Raw genomic sequence first — 17,406 nt, forward strand, 5'->3', positions numbered from 1 at the left:
GAGAAACACACTCACACTTTTGGATTGTTTTTTATTTGTGCCATTCTGCTTTGATGTGCAATGTTGTCACTATAACACTTAACTCACTAAACTGGCAAGGATTTTTCAGTCATTCCATCTCCACTTTTAACAGTTCATTGTTTCACTTGTCTTTCTCCCTTTTTTGTGTTTAGAATACAAAACTAAATAAAGCACCAGTGCTTTTATCAACTACATATTCATAGCTTCATATCACTGTTTATTGCACCTTTCACATTAATGAGCCCCTTGTTTGATACAGGTGTAATATTTGCTATGTGAAATGATGGTGGAAGAAACTGCTGGAGCTTTCTGGCAAGAGGCTCAGTTTAAAAAAAACAAAAGTAGAGAATTAACACGAAGTACCAGACGTTGAAATTTCATTAATCATAGAAGTGAATGCCTGATCCCAGAGTATTTAGATTTTGTTGCCCAAATTAAGAGATCAAATTTAATAACATATTAAACAAGCTCATTTCAGGAGATGCGTAACAAATAGAAGTATGTAGTGGGCAGTTCACAAATAGAAAATTAAAATTATGTAATGAAGTAGTGCTAGCTTCTAATAACTTCATAAGTACCGTACATATTTTAACCAATGATAAGGTGACATTCCCTTACTTTTTGCCTGTTGTTGTGACCATTCCTCAAACATCTCCTTTAAAATCTGAGCTAATAGGGGTGAAGAACACACTGACTACATTTAGTGGTAATGTGTGAAACCTGCATCTATGGTGCCTGCCGTATGAATATAGGAAGTATAGAAGGTTGGGGATGGGTGGGAAAGGGCTTCAGAAAAAATGGTAAAATTCTGTAGTGACTTAGAAATGTTCATTGTTATCATCACTTTTTGTTGTCACTTATATTAATAAAGTTGAAATTTACATTGCAGACTCAGTCCGCTAGTAACACACTCCAGAAACACAAATCTTCCTCCTCCTTTACACCTTTTATAGACCCCAGATTACTACAGATTTCTCCATCTAGTGGGACAACTGTGACTTCTGTGGGTAAGTAATGTAGATGCAAGAAGACAACTGAAAAAAAAAAAAAAGAAAAAAAAAAAGCGTTCAATGACTTGAGTTGCTCTTTAAAGTAGTTTAGAATGTTTCCATCATGCTTGTTACTTGATTTGCATTGGATTGCATATTATTTCCTTTTTCCATTTACATTTCTTACAAAAAGAAAGACTTGCTTAATATTATCAGTTACTGTCTGGGTTATTTAATAAAAAGTATATGGTAAATATTTGGCACTTAGAAGATAGTATTACATGTACTTTTCTTTTCTTTTTTCTTTTTTTTTTTTTCCCCCAGTGGGATTTTCTAGTGAAGCCATGAGGTCAGAGGCAATAAGGCAAGATCCCACCAGGAAGGGATCAGTTGTCAATGTGAATCCTACTAATACACGACCACAAAGTGACACTCCAGAGATTCGCAAATACAAGAAGAGATTCAATTCTGAGATTTTGTGTGCTGCCTTATGGGGTAATGTATATCTGTGTCCCTCCTTTCCTCCCCTTATTTCCTTGTTTTTCTTTTCATTTACTTGATTGATTTTATGAACTCTCTCTAAGTGCATGAAGAGTGAGAGCGATTTGTACCTCAGCAATTATCCAGTGTCCAAATAAGCCATAGATTACAACACAGGGAGGGATGGAAGGTTGTCTCTTACAACTTCTTGGTGTATATGAAAATAATTTTGCAGCTCAGAGCACACCAGTATAAGCTTAATGACCTAAACTGTTCATAAATTCATTTAAGGAGCAAGGACAAATAAGTGTCTGATATTTTGGAATATCTACATAGTAATAAAAGCTCAGTCTCATGTCATCATAGTGAGATCTGGTTACTATTGTGCTTACGATGTGGCTATTCTGAGGTCTGGCTTGATGCAAGTTCTGACTGGTATATTCTCAGGGTTGAATAATAATCATTCAAAATTTTGTCAGCCAATTGACAGTCTTTTCAACTTTTTAAACCTCTTTTTAGTATATGTCTGCAGCTTTTGTGGATTATGGTAATCTTGCTGTGCATTTTGTGTCAGTACAAGGTTGTTGGGTTAATGATAGATTCAAAAAGGGTATTGTATTTGATTTTGCTTCTCAGAATTCTTGCTGAGAAATCAAAGGGCTTGATTAGAAAGTATTTCATGTTATAACTTTTATATTAGTGATCTCACATCAAATCACATAATTACCTGGAGAGAATAGGGCAAGTAACTAGGCAACTTCTTCTGTTTGAGACTATGGGCCACATTCTCTTCCAAGCTCTGCTCAGTGCATTTGGGGCTAGGATCATGGGGTGCCAATGTGCCATTTACAGTTATGGCTCTTAGTTATCTTATGCCAGAGAAGGATTGGTCTGATGGCCATTTCCTATCTTGATATGCCCCCTATACCCAGGGTGGTTTTGTAGAGGAGTCATCTCCACTGGCTTTACAGTAGCAGAAAAATCGCCTGTGCCATGAGACTTCAACACTGGCCACACTAATTGCCAGAATCCTGCCCCTTTTGATACTGATATCTGTTTTAATGCTTTAAAACAAAAACACTAAACAGTTATGAATGTTGAAAAAGCTGGAGGAGAAAGAGTTGGTCCTTCCCCAAAGTCACATGATTAGTAGATTAAGCATGGGGCTGCTGTGATAGTTTCATTTACATAGCACTTTACAAGTTATGGTGTGTAGGTAAATATTGTTTGCTATTTTACAGGAGGCGCTCAGAGAAGTGAAGTGACTTGCTCAAAGTTTTTTATATATATAAAAAACAAAAACAAAAAACCTAGGCTCAAAATCTAGGTCTCCTGGTTCTCTACTTGCTTCACTAAATTCCAGTTGCCCATTTGTAAAATAGGGGATAATGATATGTACTACACAGGAGGTCTGAAAACATGCATGATTTAAGATGCTGGTAGGTAGGTAGATATGTTGTTCTCATTCTGTGTATTAGGAAACTGGCTCAGCAAAGCTGTCTTACTGCAATTTTTCAAACCTGGGTGTCTGAACTTAGTGAAAGTCCTGCAGATACACAGAACACTTGAAAATTTAGACATTTAGGTACCTAAAGATGGGTGGTTTAGGTGTGATAGTTTGAAGTAGTTGGTCTAAACAATTTGCCTGGAAAGCACAATTGTCTAGATAGACATAAAAACAACGAGGAGTCCGGTGGCACCTAAAGACTAACAGATTTATTTGGGCATAAGCTTTCATGGGTAAAATACCCACTTCTTTAGATGAATGGAGTGAAAATTATAGATGCAGGCATAAATATACTGACACATGAAGAGAAGGGCTAGATAGATATAAGAGACCTGGATTTTAATCTAGACTCTGACACCACTTAGCTTCATCTGTTTCACTTTACATCTCTAGACTAGTTTTGCTATCTATAAAGCAAGGATAATTATATTTACTTTCTTCATGAGTACATGTTCATAAAGTGCTATATTCAAAAATAGAAATATGGCCAGTTGTGACGGGGGGAAGAAGGGAGGGACAGGAATAGGAATGGGGGTAGAAGCAGTTCCCACCCAGTATTCATTCTATGAGTCTGTGTGTTTTTGGGGGGCTGTCCAAAAACATTCCAGCACCTCTTTATCAATCAGCTTTATCAAAGTTCACCAGTGTCAGTTTTTGCCCAAATGTAGGCTTAATATTTTTACATGCTTTGGTGTGAATAATTTTCAGTGCAAATGTATAACTTTGTGCAAATGGAAGATGTCAGAGTGAGAGGGGGGTAAAGAGAGAAAGGAGAATGAAATCACATGAAATAAATTGGAAACAAGTGTCACAAACTTCCATGCCAAACCAAATTGCCCTGCCAGTAGGGGCTGGGCCATCACTCGTGTTTAGTACTTTCATGTTTCTTTGATCTTCATATTTCATTCTTCTGTTGATTTGAAATAAAATCCTGGAGGTATTTTACAGCTATAACAAACACTTTCTTGTTAAACATTTAGGCCAAATTCATTCTGGTGTATGCAGGCACATCTTTATTCTCAACGGATTTGTGCCTAATTACCCCTGCTAGGAGTTTGGTCCTTGCCATGCTAAGTGTGATAGTTCCTGTAAAGAGAGAGGGGTTTTTTATTGCCTTTATTAATTGTAATGAAATAATGTTTAAGGCTGTAATTTTTATAAGATTCTCTCAGGAAGTTATCTAAATAGTTCAGTTCAATGCTAATAATATAGATGGAATATCAGAGAAGTAGATGCCCAGTCCCCAAATACAAAAGAAAGGCACTTTTGTAATGTACTTGTGGTAGCAGGCACACTTTGAAAAATTAGAACTGCTGAGCTGCAGGGGAAAAAAATTTAGAGGTTTTCATAGGTCTGAATGCTGCAAATACAAAGACATTTTAAAGTTTAGGCATTAGTTACTGCTGGCTCACTGCCCATATCAGTTTATTTAAATGGAGAAGGGAAGGAACAACTGACTGTATATAATGGGATGTGAAATACCTGTCAGAAATACATGAAGAGTTAAAGACACCACAGAAGGATATGGGCAAGAGTTATAGGGTCCTGACACCCAAAAGGGATGGAAAAGACCTTGAGTGAACAAATTTACATGTGCGTTTACTTTTAAGCATATAGCATAACCTATACTAAGAAGCCTAAATGAATTAAGGCTCTGTTCAGAGTTCTAATGACAAGAACAAATCAGTCAATATCTGCTCTACTAATTAGTGCCGTCCCTGTGCTATTGCTACAGTATGATTAGGTACTTTTCCTCACAGCTTAGACATAATGATCTGTGAGATGTAGGGAAGAATGTACCTTTTGAAATTACAAGACAGTAATCAATAAAAGCAAGGAGCCTGCTGATTTAAGGCTGTCATAGCATCTTAAAATGCTGTCCTGTTGTGTTTAGATATTGCCATAAATGTAGTTTGCAAGGCTACCCACTGTTTAATTTCTGTGTAGCTGAATCAGATCTGCTGTATTAGTAGTGCTCAGTTTAGGATACAAGGCCAAATTAGTCCCTGTTGTAATTTTGTTATCACCAGTACACTTAAACCGGGGATTAATTTGGCCTACTGTGACAGCTTCTAACTCACAATAGCCATAATTGTATAGCTTTGTGAATTTACCTGTTTTTCAACCTGTTTTATTGCATTTAAAAATAAAAGCTTTGTTGTGATGTCTAATAAATGTTTGAGGAGGTCTAATAAAGTGAGTCACAAAATTGGTTTGACTCTCATCCCTTGTGCTGTAGTTCAACTGTCCTTTTGCTCTCTTCACATAACTTGTGGCAATAGCTGTCTGTTATGGTTACAAGGATTGAAAAATTTAATAGACATCTACTAACCAGATGAGTGTGGTGTATGTAAAGGGGGAACTATTGAGATCAAGGACAATTCCCCACTGAAAACCCTCTTTGTAATAAAGTCCTATAGAACTAGATAGGGATGAAACCAATACGGTTCTATAAAAATGAAATAGGGTTCTATAAAAAATTATTCTAAAACCCTATAGTGTTTAATGGTGATAAAGCTGTAGGTTTTTAAAACCACTCTGTAGAATTCACTCATAGAAAGAGCATTCTATTAAGTTCTATAGAATGGTTTTAAGCTGTCTTTCTCTATTAAATTCTGCATGACTTTTTTCATAAGACCCTTGCTATCTTCAGCTCTTGGGAAGTGGAGGATGGACCCTGCTCTGGAATGCTTCCTCTTGCGTATCAGCCTCTTGCTAGTGTATGTGTGATAAATTTCATGTTCCACCTACCTATCCCAGTGAGCGGGGGGGTCTCTGCTACTCCACCCCTCTGCCAGGTGTGCAGATGGAATCAGTGTTGGGTTTGAATACCTAAAGCAATGTAAGTTGTTCTGTAAAGCATGACTTAATCAAAATACCTGGAAAACATGCATTATAAGTTGGGTGTTTTGTTTTTTTAACCTAGGAGTGAATTTGTTAGTGGGAACTGAGAGTGGTCTGATGCTGCTAGACAGAAGTGGTCAGGGGAAGGTTTATCCTCTAATAAACCGAAGACGGTTCCAGCAGATGGATGTACTCGAAGGCCTGAATGTCTTGGTGACGATATCTGGTAATGCCCATTTTTCAATATGTTATTTCTCTGAAATCCGGACTTCGCTGAAGTCAATAGGAGTTTTTGCCATTGACATCTCTGGGCCCAGGATTTTTCAGTCTTAATGCTTTCACGTTTTTTAATGCTATGAACCAACTTCCATGCAAAACACCCCAAACTGCCTGCTTTGAAGGAAATTTTTTTCACAAGTTTGGAAGATAAAATGATAAAATATTCTATTTTATTTATTTGTATTGTGTTTGGGAGAGAATGGGTGCAGGAAGTTATAAGTCCTCTTTTGAGTCTAGGTCACTAGAATAGAAAATCCGTTGCAGAGTGCAGATGTAGGCAGCATGGAAGGACGGGGAGGAAGGGCAGCAAAGATGGGCATGGTTAAGTTACTGATACGATGGAGTAGATGGATGTCGCATCTGGATGTGTCTTTACTTAGTGAGACTGTAGCCCATTGATCGAACAGGGAGAGATACAGCCATTCTTTAAATAGTTCACACTTTAACATGTCCTAATGAATAATGGTTTCTTACTAAAGCTGGGAACCCCAAACACTTTGGGCTCCAAGGGGCTATTTAAAAGGGCTACTTCATTTATTACACAATTTCACTGAGTTTACAGCAAATGGTTCTTACAGATCTGTTTTTAGCCGTCTAGCTTTCTCCTGTATTTTAACTTTTGCCATGCTCTGTTGTATGAAACCCCGGGGTCATTTAGGGCTTCACACAGTGGTCACTATGTTGCACTCCACAGGCACTCAGAACTGGTGGCAGCAGGGATAGAACTTTGATCCTTCTGCTCCAAGAACATAGACCCCTAACATTGGAGCTAAAGGAGACTCTCCATTATGTATTAACTGTCTAGGTTCTGCAATACACAGTGGAGCAGTTTCTGGTACCATTGGCTAGAAGATAGTGGTACACATAGACCCTAGCCAGCTCAGTGCAGTATGTGAGTGTACATGTTTGTTATCTAAAGTACCACCTTTGTGCCAGTGTAGTAAAGCCCGTTGCTGCATTTCCTTTTTAACACACCTGTAATATTTTCATCGGCCATAACTCATTTACATTTCACTTATGGCTGACGACTGAATTACAAAAATAGATTAAACCAGGCACTTAAAAAACCCTATACCTTTATAATGTACAATATTTCATGATAGCTCCCAACATGCTCCCTGGGTATCTATTTGAATGACACCATTAAATCGTCTGATGCAGTGTATAGTTCAATAGACTTGTAAACAAAGATACCGCCTAACCCCGCTTATGTAATGTCCATTAGTTAATGTATCCCACGTTGGTGACGAAAATTTGTGGCTAAGTCTCATGTGAAATTCTTTTAGCTTTGTTTACAGTTGCGTGAGTCACGATTCAAACACCCTGACACGTCCAGTTTGTTTCCTTCAAGAATATTGCTTCCTCTATTCAGACACGTTACATTAACCCTGAAGAAATTGGTTGAGCTGTAGCTGGCTTATGCCTTAAGCACTGTCCTCTATCCTGGGTTTTACAGGAGGTCACCAGAGTACAGTGAAGAGGGAGGGTTTCTACCCACAGAGGCTGCATCTACATTTGGAGCTGGTTGATGCCCAGCTTGAGTAGACGTACTTGTGCTAGTTCTCACGGAGTTAACATACTACAAATAGTAATGTAGCTACAGTATCTCAGGTAGCAGCAATGGCGGCATGGGCTGGCCACCCTGAATACATACCATGGGGTCCAGATGGGTTTGTACTCAGGGCATTTGTTGCCCATGCATTTGCTGCCCATGCTACCACAGCTACCCTACTATTTTTAGCATGGGAGCTCGATGAGAGCTAGCAGAGATTCTGGCCCATGAGATGACTTTGTGGGGGAAGCCTACTGCCCTTTCTCTCCCAGGTCTCCTGCCTGCTATGCTCTCCATCCCATTCTTCCGCCCCTCCTCCCACTCCATCACCAGTTCCTGGCTATTCTGAGCCTGAGCTTTTCCTTGGGTATCTTTCCATTCCCTATTTAAGATGTTCTCTTTGCCTACATCACTCTGAGCAAATGGAAATGTTTAATTTTAACCAAACTTCTCCCAACAGTTGGCTTAATGGGCTTAGTCATGTAATTGTGTCTCTGGGGTTTGATTTGGATTTGTTTAAAAGAACTTCACTTTAAGCAATGTAAGTACATAAGTAACTGGTCCACAATATGTTTAAACACCTTTTTCAGGAAATAAATATTTGAATGTATGTGATGGTAAAGTTTGAAAAGCATCTCCGCCATGTTTGAATGAATTGCCTTGCAGGAGGATTTTAGGAGGAAAATTTAATAAAATTACATCAACATAAAATGTAATTTGTTTCTATTTTTCAAAACTGTAAATCTTTAGCTGATGTGTTTACTACTTTCATGAAAAGCTGAAAAATGAATTGCTTAGATGCTTTTATTTTGTTATTGTGACACTCAAAAGAGTTTTATGCAAGTTGACAAAAGCAAGTTGCAGGTCCTTAATCTGTTAGAAGGCAAAGATGTATCAGATGCTCAGATACTACAGTGATGAACATCTAAAAATGGCTGAAAACAAAGTAAATAATTCAGCAGTAATAAAAGCAATCACTTGTCCATACCGAGCACTTTCCTAGGGATTTTACAAATGTTAATGAACGGTTGCAGCACCCCAGGGAGATAAGCCAGAATCACAAATAAGTGGAGCTAGTTGAAACTTTCCTGTATTACAAATAAGGAAAATGTTGCATATTAAGTGATTTGAGTTTAATCTCGCAGCAAGCCTGTGACAGAGCCAGAAATAGAAATCAAATCTCCTGACTTCCAGTCGTACACTTCAACTGCTAATCCATGGTGGTGCTCACAAGAAATTTATGTTTATATTCAAGGGCCAAAATAGAGTTTTTGCAATTGGCAAAACCCCCAGATTTTTAGAACAATTTACAACTTTAAACCTAAAAGACTCTTCCTAATTTTCTCTTTATTCTTGGTGCTCCATTTCTGTGAATGCTTCATAGGGAATACACCAATTATAATTGAATCTGTCTGTGACAACAGTGTCAGATCAGTTTACTTTGTTTAGCAGTTGTGTAAATACATGCATAGGCACATTTATGTAACTAACCTTGTATGTCAGAGTGGATGCATACTGGAAGGCAGAGGAGTTTCCTGCCTGTCGTGTGATTCTTTCTTTTGTCTAGACTGCAAAGATTTAAAAAAAAAAAATCATTTTGAAAGCTATTTCTGGTTTTGAGAAACTCCCTGTGCTTGCTTATCTTGTGGCCAGATATGAATAAAGAATCACATACTGGGAAAATCCATCTGTATCACTTATTACTGGTCTTTGGTGAATTTTAGTAAATGATGGGGAAAGAAAACCAAACCATGTACTCTGGGAGTAGGTGTGTTTTTCACTGGTTTTCTTTAGGAGACTGTTGAATATTACCCACTTTAGCCAGATTCCATTTAATCCTCTAAGAGATCTTGCAGCCTGGGGGTTCAGGCTGTTACAGTGGTTTTAAACCACTTGTTGCACTGTCCTGGTCTGGGCTGCTCCCAGGACTGGAGAGGACTCCAGTGTGACTTAGACAGGTCCCCAGAGCCATCTAAGTTACAGCAGCCTCCCTGGGCTGCCCATTGGGCTATGACAGTGCCCAGGATCTCTGCAGTACTTTGTGCCTTGGCTCCAGTCTCTACTCCAGGGCTTCTGAAAGGATTCTCTAGAAGCAGCCTCACAGTGCATGTGCCAGAGATAATCTTCCCTCAGTCAGATTTAGGGCCCCTAGGGCTACTTTACACCACTCTAGCCCTTTTATTTGGTGTTCAGGGTCTGGCGCAGAGGTGAGGGGGCCGCACCCTTAATATTTAAAGAGCCAAGCTTAGTAAAGCCTGCCATTAAGTATTCCCTCTCCTCTCCCCCCAAAATGGTTAATCCCCAATGTAGTCTAACCCAACTGAAGCATCTGTCCTTTACTCAATTAGTTCAAATAGATGTGAAAAAGTAATACGTTATGAGCCATATCCACAAGTGGCTGTTCACAATCAACTCTATTAATGTAGCTATTTGGGACCTTTTGCTGATTCATACATACATTTATATGACTACACTTTTTAATGGGATTTAGAGAGAAAGCTCTAATGGCAATTTTCCACTTGATGGATTTTTAACAATCAGAAATCCCAGTTATTGTAACTGAACTATTTGCTGCAACTCTAACCAGTAAACTTCAAACAGGGAGACTGTATCATGCATACATATGAAGTGGCAGTGAATTTCCTAATCCTGAATACTTAATTTTGCATCCTTAATAATAGTTTTATAGCTTAGGGCTTTTAAAATTAATTTATAGATATTGTAGTGGAAGGACTCATAATGTACTAGATACTTCTCAAGCACAGAGGGCACAGATCCTGTGCCAAAGAGCTGTGTTGTCGGGATGGTCTATACCAGGGGTCTCAAACTCAAATGACCATGAGGGCCACATGAGGAATAATACATTGGCCCAAGGGCCGCATTACTGACACCTCCCTCTCCGCCGCCACTCCACCCCTTCCATGAGGCCACAACCCTGCCCCCTCTCTTCCCACCCCTTCCCTGCCCCCATTCCAACCCCTTCCCCGAAATCCCCACCCCAACTCTGCCCCCTCCCTGCCCCCAGGGGGTGCAGGAGGAGTGGGGTGTGGTGGGGGCTCAGGGCAGGGAGTTGGTGTGTGGGGTGCAGGAAGGGTGAGGGATACAGCAAGGGGTCAGGGTGCAGAGTGTGGCAGGGGGCTCAGGGAAGTGGGTTGGGGTGCAAGAGGAGTGTGGGGTGCAGCAGGGGGTTCAGGGCAGGGGGTCGGGGTGCAGGGTGCGGCAGGGAGATCAGAGCAGGGGTCAGGGTGCAGGAGGGGTGCAGGGTACGGCAGGGGGTTGGGGTGCAGCATGGGGCTCAGGGCAGTGGGTTGGGATGCAGGAAGGGTGCAGGGTGAGGCAGGGGGTCGGGATGCTGGGGGTCGGGGTGCAGGGTGCAGCAGGGAGCTCAGGGTAGGGGGTTCGGCTGCAGGAGGGGTTCGGGGAGCAGGATCTGGCCCAGCGCGTACCGGGGGCAGGGCAGGCTCCCTGCCTGCCTGTCTGCCCTGCCCCCACAAGAGGCTGGAATGTGGGGAAGGGGCGTGGAGGGGCTGTGTGTTTCTGTTGCTTGAGGCACCGCCACCAGCAGCTCCCATTGGCCGCGGTTCCCTGTTCCCGGCCAATTGGAGCTGCTGGGGGTGCTGCCTGAAGCAACAGCCACACACAGCCCCTCCGCCCCCCTTCCCCATGTTCCAGCCTCTTCCCGGAGCTGCGCAGGGCAGGGCAGGCAGGCAGGGAGCCGCTCTGGTAAACACTGGGGGAGGGCACGGGGAGTGTGAGGGGCTCGCAGCCGTGGGCCGCGTGTTTGAGACCCCTGGTCTATACCAGTAACCTGAATGGTACATGACCGCCTTCTGTAGACCCTGCTGTACCGAAGCATAGTAGGGATAAATTAAGGACATTACCCGTAATTTCATTACTTTTTTCAGTATGTTTTGGTTCGATCAAAGCAGAAAGACCTTTTAAAAATGAATATCGGTTCTAAGTTATGGTATTTTAGATGAAATTCCTCTTCATATGCTTCAACTCAGTGAAGTTAATTGGTCATCTCATCACATACTCTCCCTCAACATCCTCAAAAAATCATTTTAAAAGCTTGTTCCTGGGATATCTTGTTTGCCCAAAGCAAATTTTCATGGCCAACAATATAAATTTATGAAAAAAAGATTAAACTTAATGTTGATTAATGTATAGAATGATAGTGACCCACACTATGGCACTGTAGTGTGTGATCTGTCTGTGCATATATGGTTGCTTTTGGACCAAGAATCTTCATGTTTTTTATACTTTGCAGCATGTTTCTCCTGCGGAACCTATGGTAGACGATATAGTTCATGGGTTCTCCTTTTTTCCCACAATATGGACCCACATCATAATAGAGAGAGTGCCTTAGGAACCAATTCCATTGACTATAATAGAGACCCACTAGGACTACTCTCTCTATTCCAAGTCCTGTCAACCCCGTCTCATCACAATCACACAACTTCCCTCTCTCAAATGCCTATGTGAAGTAGTGGTATTAATGGGAAAACATTTAATTGTGTGTAACTGTTCTTCTGGTAGGTGTGGTCCATGAGAACTCCCTAGTGGAAGCAGAGAGCCTACCTCCTCTTTGTTTCTAGCTGTATTTATGGGCCTGCACTTACCTCTTTACAATGAAACAGCTGGAAGCAAGGAGAAGAAGCCAGGACTAGAAGAAGCAGTAACTTGCCAGCTCTTCACAGATAATATAGCAAATGCTGTATAGCCTCGCAGTGGTTCATTGAACATTGTGCAAGAACCATTGATGAGCTTGACTATGGTGCTACCATTTCCATATTTGGCAACATGTCCTATTTAAAATTAGTTTCAGTATTTTTATTTTAGTTCCTTCCCATCACATGCATGGTTTCTTCTTCTATCATTCTAGTCTGAAGCTTGGGCTAGATGTGACCATTACGAGTGTCCCTATAATATAAGTGTCCAAGCTGCCCTTTCTCCCAAAATCTAGATGATCACATCTCTGGTAATAAGCATCTCCTGCTTCCTGTCCTGCTTGCAGTGTTGCACCATTTGGGACACAAGTAATCTGCCAACCAAGCTTGTGTCAACACTTAGCAAGAGGGAGAATGTGTTTTAGCAGCACATGATACTCTCAGTATAAGTCACCGCAGCTCGGTCTTAGCATTGTTGTTAAAAACATTTTTACATTATACATGTTGTAAGTAAATGTCACTCAATGAGACTCTGTTTAAGACTGTTCTGTGGTACAGCTTCTTCCTTGTTTGAATAATTTAAAAATAAAACCTGTTCCGTTCGGGTACTGAGGGATGATTAGAGTGGTCGAAAAGTGCTGGTCACTAGGTATTGAAACTCATAGATGCTAATTTCATAGCCTGCTTTGCTTTTACCTTCTTTCAGACCTGGTCCCATTAATGACTGTTGTTTTCTGGTATGTGTGTAAATGATTTTCAGCCACAAAACTCTTTCTCCCCATTCTCTTCTGGTGTCACACAAATAAGAGCTGCTGTAAATCATAGCTGTTTTCAGTCTCCACACACAAAGGATTGCTGCTTACTATTGTGGAATTATAATCTTACTATTAAAAAGTGTGTGGGGGGGGGGTTAAACATCAAAACCAAAACAGCCCCAGAACTATTTCTTTAAGTTTGTCATTTTATGTTCATGCAATATTATCAGGAGGTTATTATAAAATAATGTTTGGAAGGATTCTGGAATAGTGCTGGTGGTGCTATAATCTTGTAGACTCAGTATTGATCACAAATGTAAATTTAGTCAAACACAGATTAGTCAGAGACAAGTTATTGGGGTGAATATAGGAGTAACTGGTTGAAAGTTAATGGCTTGTGATACCCAGGAGGTCAGACTAGATGATTGAATGATCCTTCTGGCTTCACAACTCTTGAGTGTGACTGCGAAATGCTTAGCAGAATCACTTTGCTTTCACAGCAGTTTCTCATCTCATGGTGGGCTTTTGGTTTTTCTCTTTGTTGTAATTAGCATGACATTCTTGTTAAAACAAATGTTGCATTTTGTGACTAGGTAAGAAGAACAAGTTGCGAGTTTACTACTTGTCCTGGTTAAGAAATAAAATCCTACATAATGATCCTGAAGTAGAAAAGAAACAGGGTTGGACAACTGTGGGCGACTTGGAAGGCTGTGTGCACTATAAAGTTGGTAAGTAGCAAATAAATTGTGACAATCTGTCAGGATAAAATTAGGTAACAGAGACGTCTTACTAAGATAGTTGCTGTTTATATTAACTGATTCCTCTTAACTTTTGTTTTGCCATGTTCTTCTTCGAGTGATTGTCCCTATCTGTATTCTGCACGTGGGAAACACATGCACCCCATGTGTCTGAATCTGGAATTTCTTGCAAGCAATGTTAGTTGAAGAGCACGTGTGCTGTAGCTCTCCGCGTGCTCCCAACTGAGAGCATAAAGGGTGGTGCAAGCCGATGCCTCTCCAGTTCCTTCTTACTGCTCATGGTCTGAGTTAAAATCTTCTGTGTCCTCAGATCCTTTATACTGCCTTATTCCTATAAATATGTATCTAGATAGGTTTTTTAGTAGTTTTTATAGTGTGGTATAGCATATATAGTTAGCATTTTTTCCCCCCGTCTCAAGATTTCTCTTCTCCCCATCCCCACCCAAAGAAGTCTGGGATTATGCCCAGGGTCCTGGCATTCAAAACTGTGTTTCCTGCCCTCACTCCTTTTCTGTGAGCAATGAACATCAACGCTGCCTTTTATTCCTGGGTGAGGTTCGCATTTCTGCAAAGTGCAGCATCTGCTGCTCTTTCCCCCTGAACTTGTGAGGGTCGGGACCTGAGATTCAGAAAACACCTCATGGAGAAGACAATGAAACCCTAATCAGATCTGGGCTGAGTCCCCAGCCGCCACCACCACATTTCCCCCCTCTCCCACCTCCCCCCCCCATAGATCAGCCTCAACAAGTGGGCAGTGACCCTCCAAGCTTGGGAATGGAGAGTAAGTCTGTTAAACCTAAAGGAAGGCTTCACAGGAGAGTAAGGTGCACTCTCATAGACATAAGGACAAATCATCAAAGTCTAAGACTGTCCCAAAAAGATGGGATCCCTCCCTGACCCCATCAAAGTCAGAAAAGCCAGTTCACACAGGTGCTAAGATCTTAGGCACAATTAAATCTTCTCAACAAGAGAAGGAGGCTTGCCAGGGTACAGGTCCGACGGTTCAGACACCAGCTCTGATGGTGAAGATGTGGGATAGACAGCTCCTGGTGCTTCTGTCCACTTTGGGAACTGAGGGGTACTGGTAGTGATGTGGCCCTGGAGGGAGCCGACAGCCACATTGACCGGAGAGGCTCTGGCTCTGCCAGCTCCACCAATTGACTCTCTTCGTACCCTGGGGTGGTCAGAGACATGTCTCCCCAGAAGACATCTTTGCTCTCCCCCATCTGCATTCACCTCTCCTATTGCAGAGCTGCACATCCAGCTGGTGGAAATTCAGGAGCCTCAGCACAGCTTACTACACATTCCGCAGCCTTCCAGTCCCAGTAGTGTGGCCCTCTCTTATCAACGAGCCCATTATAGATCCAGAAAAAGTGGTTTGGTGCACCCCTGCTTCGTGTGCTACCACACCTACAAGAGCTGAGAAGCGCTACTTTATCCCATCCAAGTGGGGAGAGCTCTTCTTCTTTCACTCTCATTCAAACTCCCTGGTGTTGCAGGTGGCTACAGAGCGGTCGAAGCAATAGCACCCACAGGCGACTCCCTCTGATAAGGCACACAAGAGACTCAACCTTATGGGAAGAAAGGTCTTCTCTTCCTCCTCTCTCCAGTTCAGGATCTCTAATTATCAGGCTCTTTTGGCCAAATACAATTTTATCAATTATGCTAAATTTCTAGAGTTTAAGGACAAGCTTCCTGAGGAGGATAGAGAACGCTTCCAGGCCTTAGTGGGTGAGGGCACATTTGTGGCCAGAACTTCACTCCAAGCCATGGTGGACGTGGCAGATACTGCATCAAGGGGGATGGCTACAGCCAGTGTCATGAGGAGAGACTTGTAGTTGCAATCCTTGGGTTTTGCTGTAGAGATGCAGAGTACATTCAAGATCTACCCGTTGATACTATCAATCTATTCCACTAGAAAATGGATGGGTCTCTCCAAGCCCTCAAAGAGTCAGGAACAATTCTTTGCTCGATGATCATTTATACTCCTGCCCCTCAAGAGGAACCATCATAGACAAGGTTATAAGGCAAGACCATCTCCTCAGCCCTTTTATCATCAGTGTCCTCAGGAGCCATCACACAAAATAGACCAGTGAACCCAGCCTCTGCAACATCCACTGCCACTTTGTATGCTAACCCCAGACAAAGTGTTTCTTTTGACAGGACTGTTGAGACTCGAGCCCCTTTTATGATAACTCTTCATTCCCCTCTTCAAATGTTTGAAGGCTGCCTTCCCCAGTTTGTCAAAAACCAGTGGGCGCTAACTAAAGACAAATGGCTATCAGAGGTTGTCCATGGCGGCTATCTAATTGAGTTTCTGAAAACTCCTTCCCACTTCCTCTTCAGGAACCACTCTCACGAGGAGATTTTACAACAGGAGGCGAACACCCTGCTCCTCAGGGGAGCCATAGAAAAGGTTCCAGCCCGACACCATGGGATTCTATTCTCCTTGATCCCCAAGAAGAGTGGAGGATGGAGGCTGATTCTCGATCTATGTCAGTTAAACAAGTTTATCCAAAAACTAAAATTCCACACGATATCGTGAGCATCAATAACGTCCTCATTAGAAGAGGGCACGTTGTTTTTGGTTCTGAATGGCCTACAAGAGATTTCTCAGGTTTCTCTTCGACCAAAACCACTACCAATTCAGAGTCCTCCCCTTCAGTCTGGCCACAGCACCCAGGGTATTTACAAATGTTTTTTCAGTGGTGGCTGCTTGGATGAGAAGACAAGGATTTACAGTCTTCCCAGACTTCAATGACTGGCTTCTCACAAGCAGTTCCCATGAGGCAGTCCACAGGGCAACCCATCATCTGCTCAGCCTTTTACCTTCCCTACGTGTCTGCATCATTCATGAAAAATCCATGTTGACCTCCACAAGGTGTATAGACTTCATAGGGACATCATTAGACTCAACTACAGCAAGAACATATCTACCTCTCAAAAGGTTTCAGGCCACGAGCACACTTATAGAGCAGGTTGTTATCAGACCCAGGGCATCAGTCAGAACTTGCCTTCCCTCTTTGACCACATGGCTTCATGCACACATGTGACACGGTTTACCAGGCTACATCTACATTACCTACAACCCTCGCTTCTCTCTGTGCGCTCACCAGAGGAAGGCACCATGAACGACACGGTCACAATTCCACCCAAGGTGTATTAGGCTCTCTTGTGTGGCGGTCAAAACTGGAGAAGATTTGGGCAGGGATCCCTTTCCTCACACCGACAGCCGAGTCAAACTATTGTTACTGATGCCTCCTACTTGGGCGGGGGTGCGTGTATGGACCCCACAGGAGTCCAGAATGCACATCAACTTACTAGAACCCAGGGCAGTCTGTCCAGCTTCAACGCCTTCCTCCTACTCATCCAATGCAAACATGTAGACTCATAGACTTTAAGTTCAGAAGGGACCATTATGATCATCTAGTCTGACCTCCTGCACAATGCAGGCCACAGAATCTCACCCACCCACTCCTATAACAAACCCCTAACCTATGTCTGAGTTATTGAAGTCCTCAAATTGTGGTTTAAAGACCTCAAGGTGCAGA

General features: G+C 42.0%; 1 protein-coding gene across 4 annotated transcripts in view; it reads left to right on the top strand.

The window, feature by feature from the left end:
* Positions 1-17,406, top strand: part of MAP4K4 (mitogen-activated protein kinase kinase kinase kinase 4) — a 240,419-nt gene that overhangs the window by 204,153 nt on the left and 18,860 nt on the right. For all 4 annotated transcript variants that reach the window (XM_054009944.1, XM_054009953.1, XM_054009962.1 and 1 more), the window contains 4 exons: positions 911-1,028; positions 1,335-1,505; positions 5,924-6,067; positions 13,691-13,825. In XM_054009944.1, the coding sequence (XP_053865919.1) occupies positions 911-1,028; positions 1,335-1,505; positions 5,924-6,067; positions 13,691-13,825 (568 nt within the window). The remainder of the gene's footprint in view (positions 1-910; positions 1,029-1,334; positions 1,506-5,923; positions 6,068-13,690; positions 13,826-17,406) is intronic.

Source organism: Malaclemys terrapin, chromosome 1 (genome assembly GCF_027887155.1).
Source record: "Malaclemys terrapin pileata isolate rMalTer1 chromosome 1, rMalTer1.hap1, whole genome shotgun sequence".
In the NCBI taxonomy this organism is placed as follows: Eukaryota; Metazoa; Chordata; order Testudines; family Emydidae; genus Malaclemys; species Malaclemys terrapin.